This window comes from Euleptes europaea, chromosome 1, assembly GCF_029931775.1.
Source record: "Euleptes europaea isolate rEulEur1 chromosome 1, rEulEur1.hap1, whole genome shotgun sequence".
Classification (NCBI taxonomy): domain Eukaryota; kingdom Metazoa; phylum Chordata; class Lepidosauria; order Squamata; family Sphaerodactylidae; genus Euleptes; species Euleptes europaea.
Window position 1 is genome coordinate 27,096,781 of NC_079312.1, and position 15,730 is coordinate 27,112,510.

The window sequence follows — 15,730 nt, forward strand, 5'->3', positions numbered from 1 at the left end:
TGCAAGGGTCTGTCTGCACACAACATATTCCTAGGGGCTTCCTCTCGCTCTGGGCTGGACCGATCCTTTTGCAACTCCCTGAATTCTGGAAGGGAATTCTCAAGAGTATTGTTGCTTTCATTTTGCATTCTGAATTTCCACTAAGCATTAAGGCCCTTTACTGTCTTCAGCATGTAAATTCTGCCCTCCCTTCCCCAGAGGAGCCCCAATCCCAACTAGGCAAACGCCAGCCCTCTTCTGTGTGTAGGGTTGCCAACCCCCAGGTACTAACTGGAGATGTCCTGCTATTACAACTGATCTCCAGCCAATAGATCTCCAGCCAATAGAGATCAGTTACCCTGGAGAAAATGGCCACTTTGGCTATTGGACTCTTATGGAACTGGGCCCGGGGTCTGGTATTGCCTCAGTTAGAAGGGGACTTTAAAACTAGCCGGGAAGTTCCTTCAACCCATGCCTCATGGAGGTTTAATGACAAGTGACATGTTTACCTGTCTACCCCAACTACATGTTGCAGTTTACCTGTCCTGTCTCCCTGCAGCCTGTCAGGAGGGCCTGCAAATTCAGCATGTGGGGCTCCCAATCTGGATTAGGATCACAGTGCATAAGGGTCTTAAATCTCCCACCATGCAATTTTCTCAATTTGAGACAGCCCGGAGAAGCTGTTATTTGCTTCATGCACCAACGGGGCTACACATAGGGCAGACCGTGTCTCCTTGGGATCATGGGCTGGTTGGGAAAATGGCATGGGCAGAAGGCTTGCCAGCTCTGGGTTGGGAAATACCTGAAAATTTTTGGGGAGGGTGGGGTCTGGGGAGGGGAAGGACTTCAACGCCATAGAGTCCAATTGCAAAAGCAGCCATTTTCTCCATGTAGGTTGCCAGTCTCCAGGTGGTGGCTGGAGATCTCCTGCTATTACAACTGATTTCCAACTGACAGAGATCAGTTCCCATGGAGAAAATGGCTGCTTTGGCAATTGGATTCTATGGCATTGAAGTCCCTCCCCAAACCCCGCCCTCCTCAGGCTCCTCCCCAAAAACCTCCCACCAGTGGCAAAGAGTGCCCTGGCCACCCTAAACAGAGGGCATAATTTGGGGGGGGAGGGAAGTACTGCCAGATTAGCGCTCAGAACATCTTCAGGGCATGGAGTAGGAGGTCCCTGGGGGTTTGTGGGGAGGTAGTTGTGAATTTCCTGCATTGTGCAGGGGGTGGATTAGATGACCCTGGTGGTCCCTTCAAACTCTGATTTCATTCTATGATAAGCAGCAAATTCCTTGGCTCTCTGGAAGTTGTTTTATACCATCTCAGAACACTGGCCCCTCTCTCAGTACTGTCTTCTCTGGCAGCATTTCTCCGGATTCAATTTTTCCCATACCTGGTGATGGTTTTTTTTAAGGCAATACCCCACCCACAAAATACCCCACCTGGATTTAAACTAGCTGCCATTTTTCAGTCTCAGCGCCCACCTCCCATCAGTCCAAGTAAAAACATACTGGTAAAGTCCGATCTCTTCTCCCTTTTGACGTTGCATGTGCCCAGCATCTCATTTAAACTGTGCTGCAACTCACACCAAGCAGCTGTGCCCACTCAGCACAATACGGGCCAGGGCTGTGGATGTCTGGTGTACAAACTAAACACCTGGAACTGCTTTGCATGTGTTGCAGCATAGTTTGTTTTTTAAAAGATGCTGGATCCATTCAAAGTCCTATGAAGATGCTCTTTGCCTTGCCGGAAACACATGTAAATCAGGCTTCATGCAGGCGTACCTTACCGAGTTGTTGGGAAAAAAATCTGAGATAATTATGTGGAGCACTTAGGGGGAGTGTGCTTTGTAAGGCCTGTGGCTCAGTGGCAGAATACATAACTTGCATGCAGAAGGTCTCAGGTTCAATCCACGGCTCATCCAACTAAAGGATCCAGGCGGCATGCGTTGGGAAAGACCGGAAGAGCTGCTGTCAGAATAGACCAGGGGTCACCGACCTTTTTAATCCTGCGGGCACATTTGGAATTCTGACACGGCACGGTGGGTGCAGCAACGAAATGGCTGCCACAGAAGGTGGAGCCAGCCACAAAATGATTGCTACAGCTTAACTTCAGTAACACAGTACAGATCCTTGTGCTATGGTGGCAGCTGTTGCCAAAGCAACATTTTTTTAAAAAATCTGCACAGCCCATCAAGTCTCCAATAGTGTATCAGAAGCTTGCTGGACAAAAGGCCTACCCGGCCCCACCCACTTCCTAAAAACTCTTGGTGGGCACCGTGATGCCCACAGGCACCACGTCAGAGACCCCTGGAATAGACAATAGTGCATTAAGTGCCATGGGCCTGACTTTGCATATTGCTGTTTCATGTGTTTGCTGTATGTTATTACTATTAAGATACCAACAAATGGGTGGGGCTGGGGCTTAGTGGTAGAGCATCTGGTTTGCGTACAAAAGGTCTCAGGTTCAAGCCCTGGCACCTCCAGCTAAAAAGGATCAGGTATGAAATGATATGAAGGACCTCTTCCCAAAACCCCAGAGAGCTGCTGCCAGTAGGAGTAGGAAATACATGGTAGACCACTGTTTTGTCTTGGTATAAGGAAGCTTCTTGAGTCCAAATAATCGTTTGGTAAAAGGTGAAAGATTCATATGATCTGAAGAGAAACTAAAGAGAATCTTGCCGCATGTCCGCTCATGTTGAAGGTTGATCTGGCCCACCTTGGGATCGAGAGGCTAAGAGCCAAGGCCACCCTGATATAAAATCGCCCTGATAAATGGACCCTAAATGGTGCTTGTGGCTGTGAGCACAGAGTTAAGGGCAGCAGTTATCCGTGATTATTAAAGTATCCAGAACAAAACGGGGGTGTTCCTGTGCATTTGCAAATGGGATTCACAGTGCAATACTAGGCAAAGTCATTGTAGTCGAAGCCCGTTCCAGCCATTGCAGAGTTACTCCAGTTCTGAGCCCACTGACTGGCTGAGATAAAAGTGACCACGATCCCCTTATGCACGTTCTGGGCCTCGGCTCCCCCATCACTACTGTTCTGGCTCCTTAGAACTTCCTGGAATTCAAACAGCCCACTTATGGGTTAATTTCTGAAGAGAGATGCTCATGACTAAAGCTGGCCTTGGATGCCCAGGTGCTTGAAAGTTCTGCCTCCTAAACACAGTAGTACGGGAACAGGCAGCGATGGCTCTGTGGAAACAGAAACGCACTCTGCCCATGGTCAGCGCAGTGTAGTCGTTAAGAGCGGCGGTTTGGAGCGGTGAACTCTAATCTGGAAAACCGGGTTTGATTGTCCACTCTTCCACATGAGCGATGGACGCTAATCTGGTGAACTGGAGTTGTTTCCCCACTCCTACACACAAAGCCAGCTGGGTAACCTTGGGCTAGTCACAGCTCTCTTGGAGCTCTCTCAGCCCCACCTACCTCACATGGTGTCTCTTGTGGGGAGGGGAAGGGAAAGTGATTGTAAGCCGGTTTGAGTCTCCCTTAAGTGGTAGAGAAAGTTGGCATATAAAAAGCAACTCTTCTTCTTCTATACCACATGTTCTAGGGCTAGATTTGGAGGCTGGATCCTGAAAAGCCCTGGATCGAGTTATGGCTACAGGGGAAACAAGTTCCACTTGGGGCACATCAACTAATACAACTGAGCAAGCAGGGGGTGCCCAATTTTGACTCGCCACTCTAGTGGCACCTCTAACATCAGCTATATGCATAGATGCTTGTGAGTGATATTTATTGCCGCACTGTGAAAAGCACCACCTGCTGACTTCTTTAGATCCAGCTGCTATTCAAAGCACAAGAAGAGATCATTTCCCCCCCTTCTCAGTTAGCACAGTTACTAAAACTGGGATATAATTGGAGGGGGGGGACAACGCCTTTCAAAATGGAAGGGACTGACCCCTTCTAAACAGAAGAAGAGTTGATTTTTATATACCAATTTTCTCTACCTTTTAAGGAGAATAAAACTGGCTTACAATCACCTTCCCTTCCCCTCCCCACAACAGACATCCTGTGAGGTAGGTGGGGCTGTGAGAGTTCAGCGAGAACTGTGACTAGCCCAAGGTCATCCAGCTGGCTTCATGTGGAGGAGTGGGGAATTGAACCCGGTTCTCCAGATCAGAGTCCCCCGCTCTTAACCATTACACCACACTGGCTCTCCAGAGAGCTTCCCCCCTTTACCATGCACTTTTATTTGGTTAAAAATCCTATCCAGACTACTCAGCTGATGCCTCAGAGAATATGTTGTGAGGTAGGATCTGATGGAAAAAGAATGTTTAAGTAACTGAGGGCCTTGGGCAGGCAGGCTGGAGCATTTCTGCTAAGGCCTTATATGACTAACTGATCTGTGATTCGAAGTTGGATTTAGGATTCCTGGATTCAAATTCACCTATCCTATGGCTTAACTCCCTAGTTGTTCAGCCGGCTGCTTTTCAGCCTGTTCCCAGTATTCAGAGTTAAGAATCAAGTTTGAAGTTTCAGAGGAAACTCACGGTACAGCCCACCTGGAACTGTATCACCTCAGAATGCAGGGGGAGCAGGAGTTCCCTGAATGCCTTCCTTCTGTAGAAATCTAGCACCTCTGAAGGAAAGACTCTTAACACAGCCTTCTTCATGATATGCTAGAAATGGGAAGGAGTATTCCAGTATAATGACTCCTGTCCCACCAACCCCACTTCAGAATCTTGAAGTGGCACAACCAGCCTAACAGGACTATACCGCACAGGTTTCTCAACCCCTGAATCGTTCTGGATTTCTTAATGGCTGAATAGTTCTGGATACAGTAGGGAGAGCGAAAGGATGATTATGGTTTCCCTCCTACAAACGTCTCCGGAAGTCAAAGTCAGACACCGACTCAAGATGTGGAGGGAGGCTGTGGCCAGCCCTCTTGGGTTAGGGAAGATGCCCACCCGGAGCTGCTTTCCCCCAGTCTCCATGGATCTGGGGGCAAGAATCCCTTCATGCCCCACCCCCGCAGACCCCCCGCCGGGGCGGCATTGGGGACTGGGCCTTGGAAGTGAGTTGGGACCTCAGGCCACGTGGAAGCAACCGGGGTGTTGCTGCTCCTGTCCCCCTCGCTCCACCAGGGAGGCATAAGTGAGGGTGGGGGTTCAGGAAGAGCCGGCAGCAGCTCCTTGGGGTGCTTTGCACTGGAGGAAGAGGAGAGGCCTTTCCCCACCTCGCTTCCTCCCTGGGTCTCTCCTTTTGAGGGCCGGTCAGCCGAGTGAGTGCGCTGGTGGCGATTCCGGTGGGAGCTGCGGCTGAAGCACTTCCCACACTCGGGGCACTGGTAAGGCTTCTCGCCCGTGTGGACCCGCTGGTGCCTCTCCAGGTGGGAGACGAAGCCGAAGCTCTTGCCGCAGGCGGTGCACTCGTAGGGCTTCTCGCCCCGGTGGGTCCGCTGGTGCGTGAGCAGCTGGGCGCTGGCCACAAACCGCTTCCCACACTCCTTGCACTTGTGGGGCTTCCCGCTGGAGTGGGTCCGCTGGTGCTGGAGGAGGGTGGAGCTGACACTGAAGCTCTTCCCGCACTCGCTGCAGCGGTAAGGCTTCTCCCCAGTGTGGATTCTCCGGTGCCGGTCCAAGTGGGAGCTGACGCTGAAGCTCTTCCCACAGTCTCCACACTTGTAAGGTTTCTCCCCGGTGTGGATTCTCCGGTGCCTTTCCAAGTGGGAAGTCCAGCTGAAGCTTTTCCCACAGTCGGGGCACCGGTAGCGCTTGCTCTCGGCCGCGTGAGATTTCTGATGCTTCACCAGTGACACCAGTTCTCCGTAGGTCTTCCCGCATTCGGCGCACTTGTGCGGTCTGTCGGGGGAGTGCACACGCTGGTGCCTCTCCAGGTGGGAGCTGACGCTGAAAGCTTTGCCACACTCTTCACACCGGTACGGCTTCTCTCCCGTGTGGATTCTCTTGTGTTTGATGAGAGCTGAGCACCAGCTGAACTTTTTCCCGCACTCCGGGCACTGATAAGGCCTTTCCCCTGTGTGGATTCTCTGGTGTTTAACCAGCGACGAACTCTGACCAAAACCTTTCCCACAGTCAGGGCACTTATAAGGTTTCTCGCTCCAAACTGGCGGCGAGGGCGGAGGCGGGGGCTCTGGGGCTGCCTGTTTGCGGCTACATTCTGCACATTTTGCAGGGTCCCTGCTCCCGTTTGGGGAAGTCTGGAGGTGGTGGAGGGTGGCTGTGCTGAGGTAGAAGTTCTTCCCGCAGTCCGTGCACTGGCGCGGCTTCTCCCCCGTGTGGATCCTCTGGTGCCGGTAGAGGTGGGAGCTGCGGCTGAAACTCTTCCCACAGTCTGTGCACTGATAGGGCCTCTCGCCTGTGTGGATTCTCTGGTGTCTCTCCAAGTGGGAAGTGAAGCTGAAGCTCTTCCCACAGTCTGGGCACTCGTAGGGCTTCTGGCCCAAGTGTTTCCTCTGGTGAGCCACCAGGTTAGCGCTGACGTTGAAGCCCTTTCCACAGTCCTCGCACTGGTAGGGCTTGTCGTTGGTGTGGGTCCTCTGGTGCTGGACCAGGGTGGAGCTGACGGTGAAGCTCTTCCCACACTCTTTGCACTGATAGGGCTTCTCCCCCGTGTGGATCCTCCGGTGCCTCTCCAGGTGCGACCCGACGCTAAACGCTTTCCCACACTCCTTGCACTCGTAGGGTTTCTCGCCGGTGTGGATCCTCCGGTGCCTCTCCAGGTGGGAGGTCCAGCTGAAGCTTTTCCCGCAGTCCTCACACTTGTAGGGCTTGTCACCCACGTGGCATTTGCGGTGTTTGGCTAGCGCGTCGGCTTCTGAGAAGCTCTTATCACACCCGTCGCACTTGTGGGGCCTCTCGTCCAAGTGAAGCCTCTGATGCCTCAGGAGGTTGGACTTCTGGCTGAAGCTTTTGCCGCACTCGGCACACGGGTGTCCTCTCTCGCCCCCTTGTGGTTTCCCAGGGGGCAGCAGGGGTTTGGAGATGCCCACTGTCTGAGGGATTGGTTTCATCCGCTGCTGCTCTTTCCCTTCAGATGCTGAGCTTCCCCGTCTCTCTTCTGGCTGGCTCTTTCCCTCGACTGGATTCCCCTCTAGGGAGCTCTTTGCTCTTAGCTCTGTCTTGCTGGGAGTGTCTTGCTGAGGAAGACCCCCCTCGTTCTTTCTACTCAGATCATCACCTGAGGAGATAAAATTCATAAAAGAGAGTGAGACAAATTAACAGAGGAGGAGGAAGAAGAGTTGGTTTTTATATGCCGACAATCACCTTCCCTACCCCTCCCCACAACAGACACCCTGTGAGGTAGGTGGGGCTGAGAGAGCTCTAAGAGAGCTGTGACTAGCCCAAGGTCACCCAGCTGGCTTCATGTGCAGGAGTGGGGGAAACCAACCCAGTTCACCAGATCAGCGTCCGCTACTCATGTGGAGGAGCGGGGAATCAAACCCAGTTCTCCAGATTAGAGTCCACTGCCCTCAAACCACCACTTTTAACCACTACACCTCAGGTCCACTAGTGAGTAGTTATTCATGTAGCCACATAGAGCATTCAGAAGAAGAGGCAGTATACGTCTGAATACCAGATCCAGTGAATACCAATGTGGTGTAGTGGTCAGAGTGGTGGACTAGGTTCTGGGAGATCTGGATTCAAATCCCTATTTTGACATGGTGAAACTGGACCAGATGCACTCAGCCCAACCTACATCACAGGGATGTTGTGAGGATAAAGTGGGAAAAGGAGAGCTACATATGCTGCTTTGAGCACCTTGGAGCAAAGGTGGGATAAAAATGGCCGAGATGCTGAAGAGTGGCGAGAGGGGGAAGAGTTGACCACGTCCTCTGTGGGAGGTTCCCAGAGGTGGGTGGGTGGCCGGCTGCTTTAAGAAAACAGGATGCTGGAATTGATGGATGTTTGTTTATTCAGTACCACTTAAATGACCCAAATGACTCCACTGAGAAGCACTGTCTGTGCAGAGGCAGGAAAGCTGTGCATATGTGTGTATTGATCTGCCCCCACTCATTCACACTAGCAAGTCACCACTGACTGCAGCAGTTATTCAGTGGTGAACGCAGGGTTGCCAATCATCCTTAAGACGCCCGAGACTCAGGTCATTTATGCATGGGTACTTTCATTCACGTTTACCCCCCATCTGACTCAGTTGTTCCTTGGAGTTTCCCCTCCATTAGAGATGATCTCACTGCCAGCCCTCACAAATCCTGGGACTTCCCGTTCCTCTGTTAACCCGATTCTTCCATCTCCCCTGAGCTCAGCCCGGGTGAAATCTCCGTGCATAAGGCAAAGTGCAGGACACGCAACCTTAGTTTCGCTCACAACCAATTACAAAGCAGCATGTCCAGAGGCAGGGATTCAAATACTTCCTCTGAGCTCTTTCTGAGCAGAAGAAAGACTTTTTAAAATCGAGGCTTCAATTCCCCCCCCCCACTTTTTTTCCAGATTACTCCATTGTTGTTTTTTTAATGTTCTTAAAATGCTTTATAATGCGGCAATTGGGTTTGGGATGGAGAGAGAACTTTTCTCTCACTACAGCCAATTACGAAGCAGCATTTCAAGGGGTGGGGATTCAAATACTTCCTGATTTGAGCTTGGAGACTTCTGGTGCACAGATTCCCAGTGGGAAAGTGTGGGTCCATTGAGCAACGAACCTCAGGTAAAACTCCCGTGCATAAATGACCTCAGATATGCTGTTTCCCCCATTACTGAACAGCATCTCCATTCAGCTCTCCCCAGGTGGAATCTGTAGCCATCCCGTTTCAGGAAAGCCGCTTTTTAGTCCTGAAGTGCAGCTCTGTTTTGGGGAATCGGTTCCTCACCTGGGCTGGCCTCCTTCAGCATCGCCCTGCCATCAGGCTCGTGAAGGTCTGGAACCCACAGATCCTCCCCTCGTTCCATCCAAGAGAGCAGGTCAGGTTTAGAAAGTGGAAATCCTGCACATGAGATAAAAAGGAAGGGCTTAACTCCTATGGATAGTGCCGGGTTCCCTTCAATGACTGTGGCGTTCCCCTGGGCGTGCTGAGTCATACTTAAAACTCCTGTTAGCCTGGAATGTGCCACTTAAGAATGTCATTCCTCTAGGCCAGGAAGAGGAAGTGTATCATTTTATGGGGAAGTACACTCTCTCAACAAGTTGGGTTCTAGATTTTTATTACATAAATGGGGTGGGTGAGTGGGGGAGAACCAAAAATCAACAAGGATCAGAAAGAAAGGAGTATATAACACACCCAGCTCCAATCACCATTCCCTTTCTTCTTTCTGTTTTCCATGCATTTGCCAAAATATCTCTAGAATCTGACAGGAGAACATATTCTACACAAATGCCCAATGTGTGTATTTGGGCAGGGGAAGGGAGTCTATAATGCAATAACAGAGCACACGCCCCACACAGAAACCCCCCACCCCCAATACAACTCAAATGATTCAAACAAGGTTTGATTGGAAAGATCTCGCAGCTAGATAAGTATTTTTGCTATGAAAATCTGCTATTAGGTAAACAGATGTTTTACTTACTGCTGTGTTTCTGATTATGTTTTAATGAGATGCCTTTAATTGTATTTTGTTGTCCTATGGCTGTGCTACTTTTTAAACAAGGTCTTTTAATTATCATGCAGCTGTTTTTATTTAGCATACTGTTTTTTAGCTTTATGGGCTTAGATCGACTGTTCATCCGGAGTGAGTAGTATTGCCCAACTCTGGATGGGGGTAGCTCTGCCACCAGCAGATCATGGAGATGATTCTGCTGATGGAGTAGCAGATACAGGCTGCTGCCAAGTGTGCCTTCTTTCAGTTATGCCTGTTTCATGAAGCGACCCCCTGTTTAAATTCAGCCAACCTAGCCATGCTGGTCCATTTTACTGTAAACTTGCAACCAGATTACTGCAGTGCACTTTGAATAGAGCTGCCCTTGAAGACAACTCTAAACTCCCATTGGTTGGGAACGCAGCAACCAACTGTTGTTTTCAGCATGTAACACTGGTATTACAGCATTTACCTTGGCTACTGATTTGTTTTGGGATTCATGGTGCTAATTTTTAATCTTATGCAGTCCAGGACCTACATACCTGAAGGTCTACCTCTCCCTGTACGGGCCTGTGTGCCAACTCCATTCATCATGCTAACTCCTCCTTTCCATCCCTTCCCACAATGGCAGCCCATTGCAGCTTTCTCAGAGGTAGCCTTGGAGCTAGAATGGTCTGTCACACCCAAGCCCCATCATTCCTTCCTGTATTCAACCCGTTCTATAGTCTTGTTTAAAAGAGCTTATAGTCTAGATTAATGGAGTTGGACTGGGTCTGACTCCGTTTTAGACAACTTTGCCAAAGAACATGCAAAGATTATTCTAAGCATGTTTCTTTATTGCATGAATTGGATTAACACGATGAGGAAACATCCGTTCTTTTGGGCTCAACTTACCCGATGCCAGCCCTCTCCGGTGAGACTCAGCCAGTGCAGTGATCCGAGGCAGACTAATCGCCATCTCTTCTGCTAACAAGAAAGAGGAGAGAATCCCATCAGGACACCAGATGGGTTGGTTGACTGTGCTGATCGGTTCTTTGGTTTCAGGCATCTCGGCATCAGGGTTTCTCCTTTCACCGTGCCGACATGTTATCCCACTGCTAACTTTCATCTTTCTTGCTACACTTCTTCTCCCTCCTTGAGAGGCTAATACAGCTTACCAAGCAGCTACATGAACACTGTGATAAGTTATCACTTGACAAACAGTGGCCTGCATTCATCTGGAGACAGTACTAGAGCGCGATCTGTTCCACAGATCTCCAAAGAACCAACAGAGACAAACATGGCAGATCAGTCTATCAAAACTATAGGCCTTGAAAGCCATATGGAACCTTTATGCTCAGAGGCAGCATATCTCAGAATACCAGGCTCCAGGCAAAGATAACTTGGAAATGCCCTCTTGACCTGCTTGAGAACTTCTTGGGTTATCTCACTGGTCATTGCTGACAACAGAGCACTAGACTAGATGGACCTTTGGTATGACCCATCAGAAATGTTCTTATGGCCCACAGTTCTTCACTGAAGAGCTGTATGCTTAGCAACAACAAAAAGGGGTGAAGGTGGGAGGGTGGGGACCCTTAACCCTATATAACTAGAATAAGGTACCCAAAAGGTAAGGAATCAACATGAAATCATGGGCTAATATTGATACAAGTGATTTTGTGAATAAAATAGAATAAATTTAATTCAAACACAAAATTAATATAAACATAAACAACTTGTATGTAGCCCTGTTCTAGCCTCTATATATCTGTGCTGAACATGCCAAATAAACATAAAAACACAAAATTACAACCGTGTGACAATATACCCAAACAATATCACAGCTCAGACCATACGCCTTTCGGCTGCGAAGCCTTCTTCAGCGGTCCGAATAATACAAGTCTATGCCATTTTGAAAGTGCATGAATGTATAAGAAAATTGCAATCCTTAGACTGAGTAAGCTGACGTTTTGAAATATAAATGAAAATGTGAGATGACACACCCCGTCAATAATACTAATGTACAGAAAAAATTAAATATGTAAACTTACAGTAAATAGTAAAGTCTAAAATTTGTTTATGTATATTTCTGTATGCTTACCCAGAGAGATGAGCGTCTCATAATTCTCCTGCATAGTGTTGCCGTGGAGACCTCAGGCAGGAGGCCCTGCTCTTGGCTGAAGCACAACCCCCTCCTTGGAGGACTCCGGCATCTGAAACCACAAGCAACCCATCTATTCAAGTGCTCCTAAATCTCTGACCGTCTACAGCTGAAAATACATATTCTGAAAAAACGCTGAAACATATTTTCCTATTTTCAATTTAAAAAAAAAATTAGATGCTGCAGGGTTTAGAATCTTCAGAATAAAACAAGATATAAATTACTGAGCTTTGACCTGGATAGTCCAGGCTAGCCTGATCTTCACAGATCTCAGAAGCTAAGCAGGGTCGAAATGCCAAGTATTTGGATGGGAGACCACCAAGGAATACCAGGGTGGTGATGCAGAGGCGGGCAATGCCAAACCACCTCTAGTCTTCTCTTGCCTTGAAAACCCTACGGGGTCACCATAACTCAGCTGGGACTTGATGGGAAAATAAATAAATAAATAACCGAGTTTTCCAGATCTATTTATTTACTTAGGGTTTTTTATGCCACCAATCCAGAGCCCTGCCCGAGGCAGCTTACGGCTAGAAACAATATCATACATTCCGATTAATAGTTAACATTATTTCCTTAACCCTTTTCACTTTCATTTTTGAAAACACTCTTCAAAAGTCACCCTTTAAAGCGGAAGGGAGACTATTCAAATCTCAAATGGGGACTAAATGTTTAAATGTATACAAAATTCCAGGTCAGGTTAGCCATGAGAATCCCCCCCCCTTTCAGGATTGCATAGTAAGAGTTCTGTGTTTGAAGGACACCAAGGCCTACTCTTTATCCACATGCTCCAACTGTTCAGAAACAGACTCTGCTTTTCACTGCCTGGTCCTGCTGAATCATTGTCCCTATTTTTGCCTTCTGGGGACGTCCTGCCCAAAACCTGAGTGTTCTTCTTCACTGCTTTCCCAGAACCAATTAATTACATTAATTAATTACAATTAATTACATTTCTGAAGAGGAATGGACACCTCCTGTCTCTAGCATGCCTCCAATGTAAATGCATGCACATGACCTCTAAGTAGGGTTGCCAGGTGCCAGGTGGTGGCGGGCAAACCCCCGCCAATCCACCTGGCTGCCTGCTGACCAGCTGAGGGTCGGCAGGCAATCTGTGCAGGCAGGGACAGGTCCCTTCCGGTTCACATCCGGAAGTGCTGCATTGCAAAGGGCCGGTTTCCACTCAAACTCCCAGTTTGAGTGGTAAAAGCCTGTTGTGATGCGGCACTTCCGGGTGTAAAACGCATCACAAGGGGCCATTTGAGTGAAAAACGTGCTGAAGCACTTCCGGGAGCGCGCAACCCCTCCCTCCACTCCAAAAACCTCCCGCCGAAGAAGAAGAGGGAGCTGGATTGCCAACCTCCAGATGGTAGCTGGAGATCTCTTGCTATTACAAGTGATCTCCAGGAGACAGATCAGTTCCCCTGGAGAAAATGGCTGCTTTGCAAGGTGGACACTACGGCATTATACCCCCCCCCCCGAAGTCCCACCCCGCCCCAAACCCCACCCTCCCCAGGCTCCACCCCCAAGATCTCCAGGTATTTCCCAACCCGGAGCTGGCAACCCTAACAAACGAACAAGCACCATCTTGGCTTTTAGATCAGCAGAAAACCAGCTGCTGCAGAACAAATGAATACAGCTTACAACAGACAGAATCCAGCAATTCCCTGAGCTGAAAGAACTGCGCTGGCTCCCCATCTGCTTCCAGGGACAATTCAAAGTGCTGGTTCTTGCCTTCAAGGCCCTAAACCAGGGGTGTCAAACTGGCTGGATCTGGCCCCTTGAGAGCTCTTATCTAGCTCACAAGCCAGCCAAGGCAGCCACCCACACCCCCACTCTCGATTTGGGCTGGCGAGGCATGGCCCCGCCCGACCAAGTGGTATTTATGTTATATCCAGCCCTTGTAACAATAGAGTTCCAGACCCCTGCCCTAAACAGCTTGGGGCCAGGGTACCTGAAAGACTGCCTCCTTCCATGCTATCCAGCCTGCCAGTTAAGATCAACCTCATAAGTCCAGCTTTCTGTGCCCTCTCCTTCAGAGATTAGGTCAGTGGTGACTAGATACAGGACATTTTCTGTGGTGGCACCTTACCTTCAGAATCACCCCTTGAACCTACTTTAGCCTACGCCAAAACATATATTTGCCCAGGTTTTTAATTAGGGGTTTTATCTTACCAGCTTTTTAATGGTCTGCCTCTGTTTTATGGTCAAGTTTTTATTCTGCTTATGTCCAACGGCTTGTTTTTAACAGCTTGTACTTATATTGTTATGTTGTTTTAATTGCAAGCCACCTTGAGGAGGAATCTGGAGGGGCAGCCTAGAAACATCCTAAATAAATAAATGAATGGATATGCGTGTGCTTGCTCCAGTTAGCGATCTTTGGTGTGAAAGGGGAGGGATACAATCCTGTCAGGGCTGTTCCAAGGTATCAAGACGGATAGCCTAAGATCGTTCCCTTATTGTCCCTGCCACTTCATCCAGAGTAAACGCCACTCCTTGGGGTTGTATTCACACAACCACGAATGCAAATTTGAATCCAGTACTCATTCATAAACATGCACTAGAATAAATAAATAAATGAATGAATGGAATGAATGAATGGGGAGACCCCATTACTTTCCCGTCCTTAGTGGAAGGATATTGAGGGGCACCTAATTTGGGTAAAGCGCCCTTGCACACTTTAAGCCCCATCTTGGCTTTTAGATCAGCAGAAAACCAGCTGTTGCCAAACAAATTAATACAGCTTACAACAGATATGCTAAATTATGCATGGGAGGTGTTGCCTGGGATCTGCCACTCTTTAGATGCACTGCCCCCCCATCCATATTCTCAAAACTCAACAATGCAGAGTTTTGAGAATTCGGATGGGGAAAATGTGCATCTACTGGTTCCCAACCGGGGGTCCGTGGACCCCCAGGGGTCCGCGAAACAAAGTTATAGATCCCTAATAAATCAATATTTTCAATTAAAAGTTCTCTATTATAAAAATATATATTCAAACATTATTCTAAGTTTAATGTTGAACTAACAGTTATGATTAAAGATTATTTTCAAAATCTCGGAATTTTTATTTTGAACCTTGGGGTCCCCTGCACCGAACAAAAAAGTCCTCGTGGTCCCTGGTCAAAAAAAGGTTGGGATTCTAGAGAGTGGCAAATCCCAAAAAAGTCCTAGTGGTCCCTGGTCAAAAAAAGGTTGGGATTCTAGAGAGTGGCAAATCCCAAAAAAAGTCCTAGTGGTCCCTGGTCAAAAAAAGGTTGGGATTCTAGAGAGTGGCAAATCCCAAAAAAAGTCCTAGTGGTCCCTGTTCAAAAAAAGGTTGGGATTCTAGAGAGTGGCAAATCCCAAAAAAAGTCCTAGTGGTCCCTTGTCAAAAAAAAGGTTGGGATTCTAGAGAGTGGCAAATCCCCAAAAAGTCCTAGTGGTCCCTTGTCAAAAAAAAGGTTGGGATTCTAGAGAGTGGCAAATCCCCAAAAAGTCCTAGTGGTCCCTGGTCAAAAAAAGGTTGGGATTCTAGAGAGTGGCAAATCCCAAAAAAAGTCCTAGTGGTCCCTGGTCAAAAAAAGGTTGGGATTCTAGAGAGTGGCAAATCCCAAAAAAAGTCCTAGTGGTCCCTGTTCAAAAAAAGGTTGGGATTCTAGAGAGTGGCAAATCCCAAAAAAAGTCCTAGTGGTCCCTTGTCAAAAAAAAGGTCGGGATTCTAGAGAGTGGCAAATCCCCAAAAAGTCCTCGTGGCCCCTGGTCAAAAAAAGGTTGGGATTCTAGAGAGTGGCAAATCCCAAAAAAGTCCTAGTGGTCCCTGGTCAAAAAAAAAAGGTTGGGAACCACTGAGCTACAGAGTGGCAAATCCCAGGCAACACCTCCCGTGCACCAATGGCCCTAGATTCGAGCAATTCCCTGGGTACTGGCATCGGATTCAAGGTGGGCCGGCCTCAAGCAGCAGGGCCGGGCCGCCGGGGGACGGCCACCCCGCCCCTCTTGCCCCGCCCCGCCCGCATTCTCCTCCCGGCACCTCCACCTGAGCGCGCATCGTCCGTTCACACGTTCCGCCCTCCCGGGAGGCGCGTCTCGCAAGCCGGGCCGGTCCCCACCTCGGCGTGCCCAAGCCTGCAGGACCAG

The 15,730-nt window shown here is 48.8% G+C and overlaps 1 protein-coding gene across 1 annotated transcript in view; it reads right to left on the reverse strand.

Annotated features, from left to right (window-relative positions):
* The window catches only part of LOC130474010 (zinc finger protein 850-like), a 31,751-nt gene extending 20,133 nt beyond the window's left edge, over nt 1–11,618 (reverse strand). The window contains exons 1-4 of the mRNA XM_056845690.1: nt 11,558–11,618; nt 10,372–10,440; nt 8,775–8,888; nt 5,288–7,126 (exon numbers count right to left, since the gene is read on the reverse strand). Coding sequence (XP_056701668.1) covers nt 5,288–7,126; nt 8,775–8,888; nt 10,372–10,440; nt 11,558–11,591 — 2,056 coding nt within the window. The 5' untranslated portion in view covers nt 11,592–11,618. The remainder of the gene's footprint in view (nt 1–5,287; nt 7,127–8,774; nt 8,889–10,371; nt 10,441–11,557) is intronic.
* Nucleotides 11,619–15,730: the final 4,112 nt, after the last annotated feature.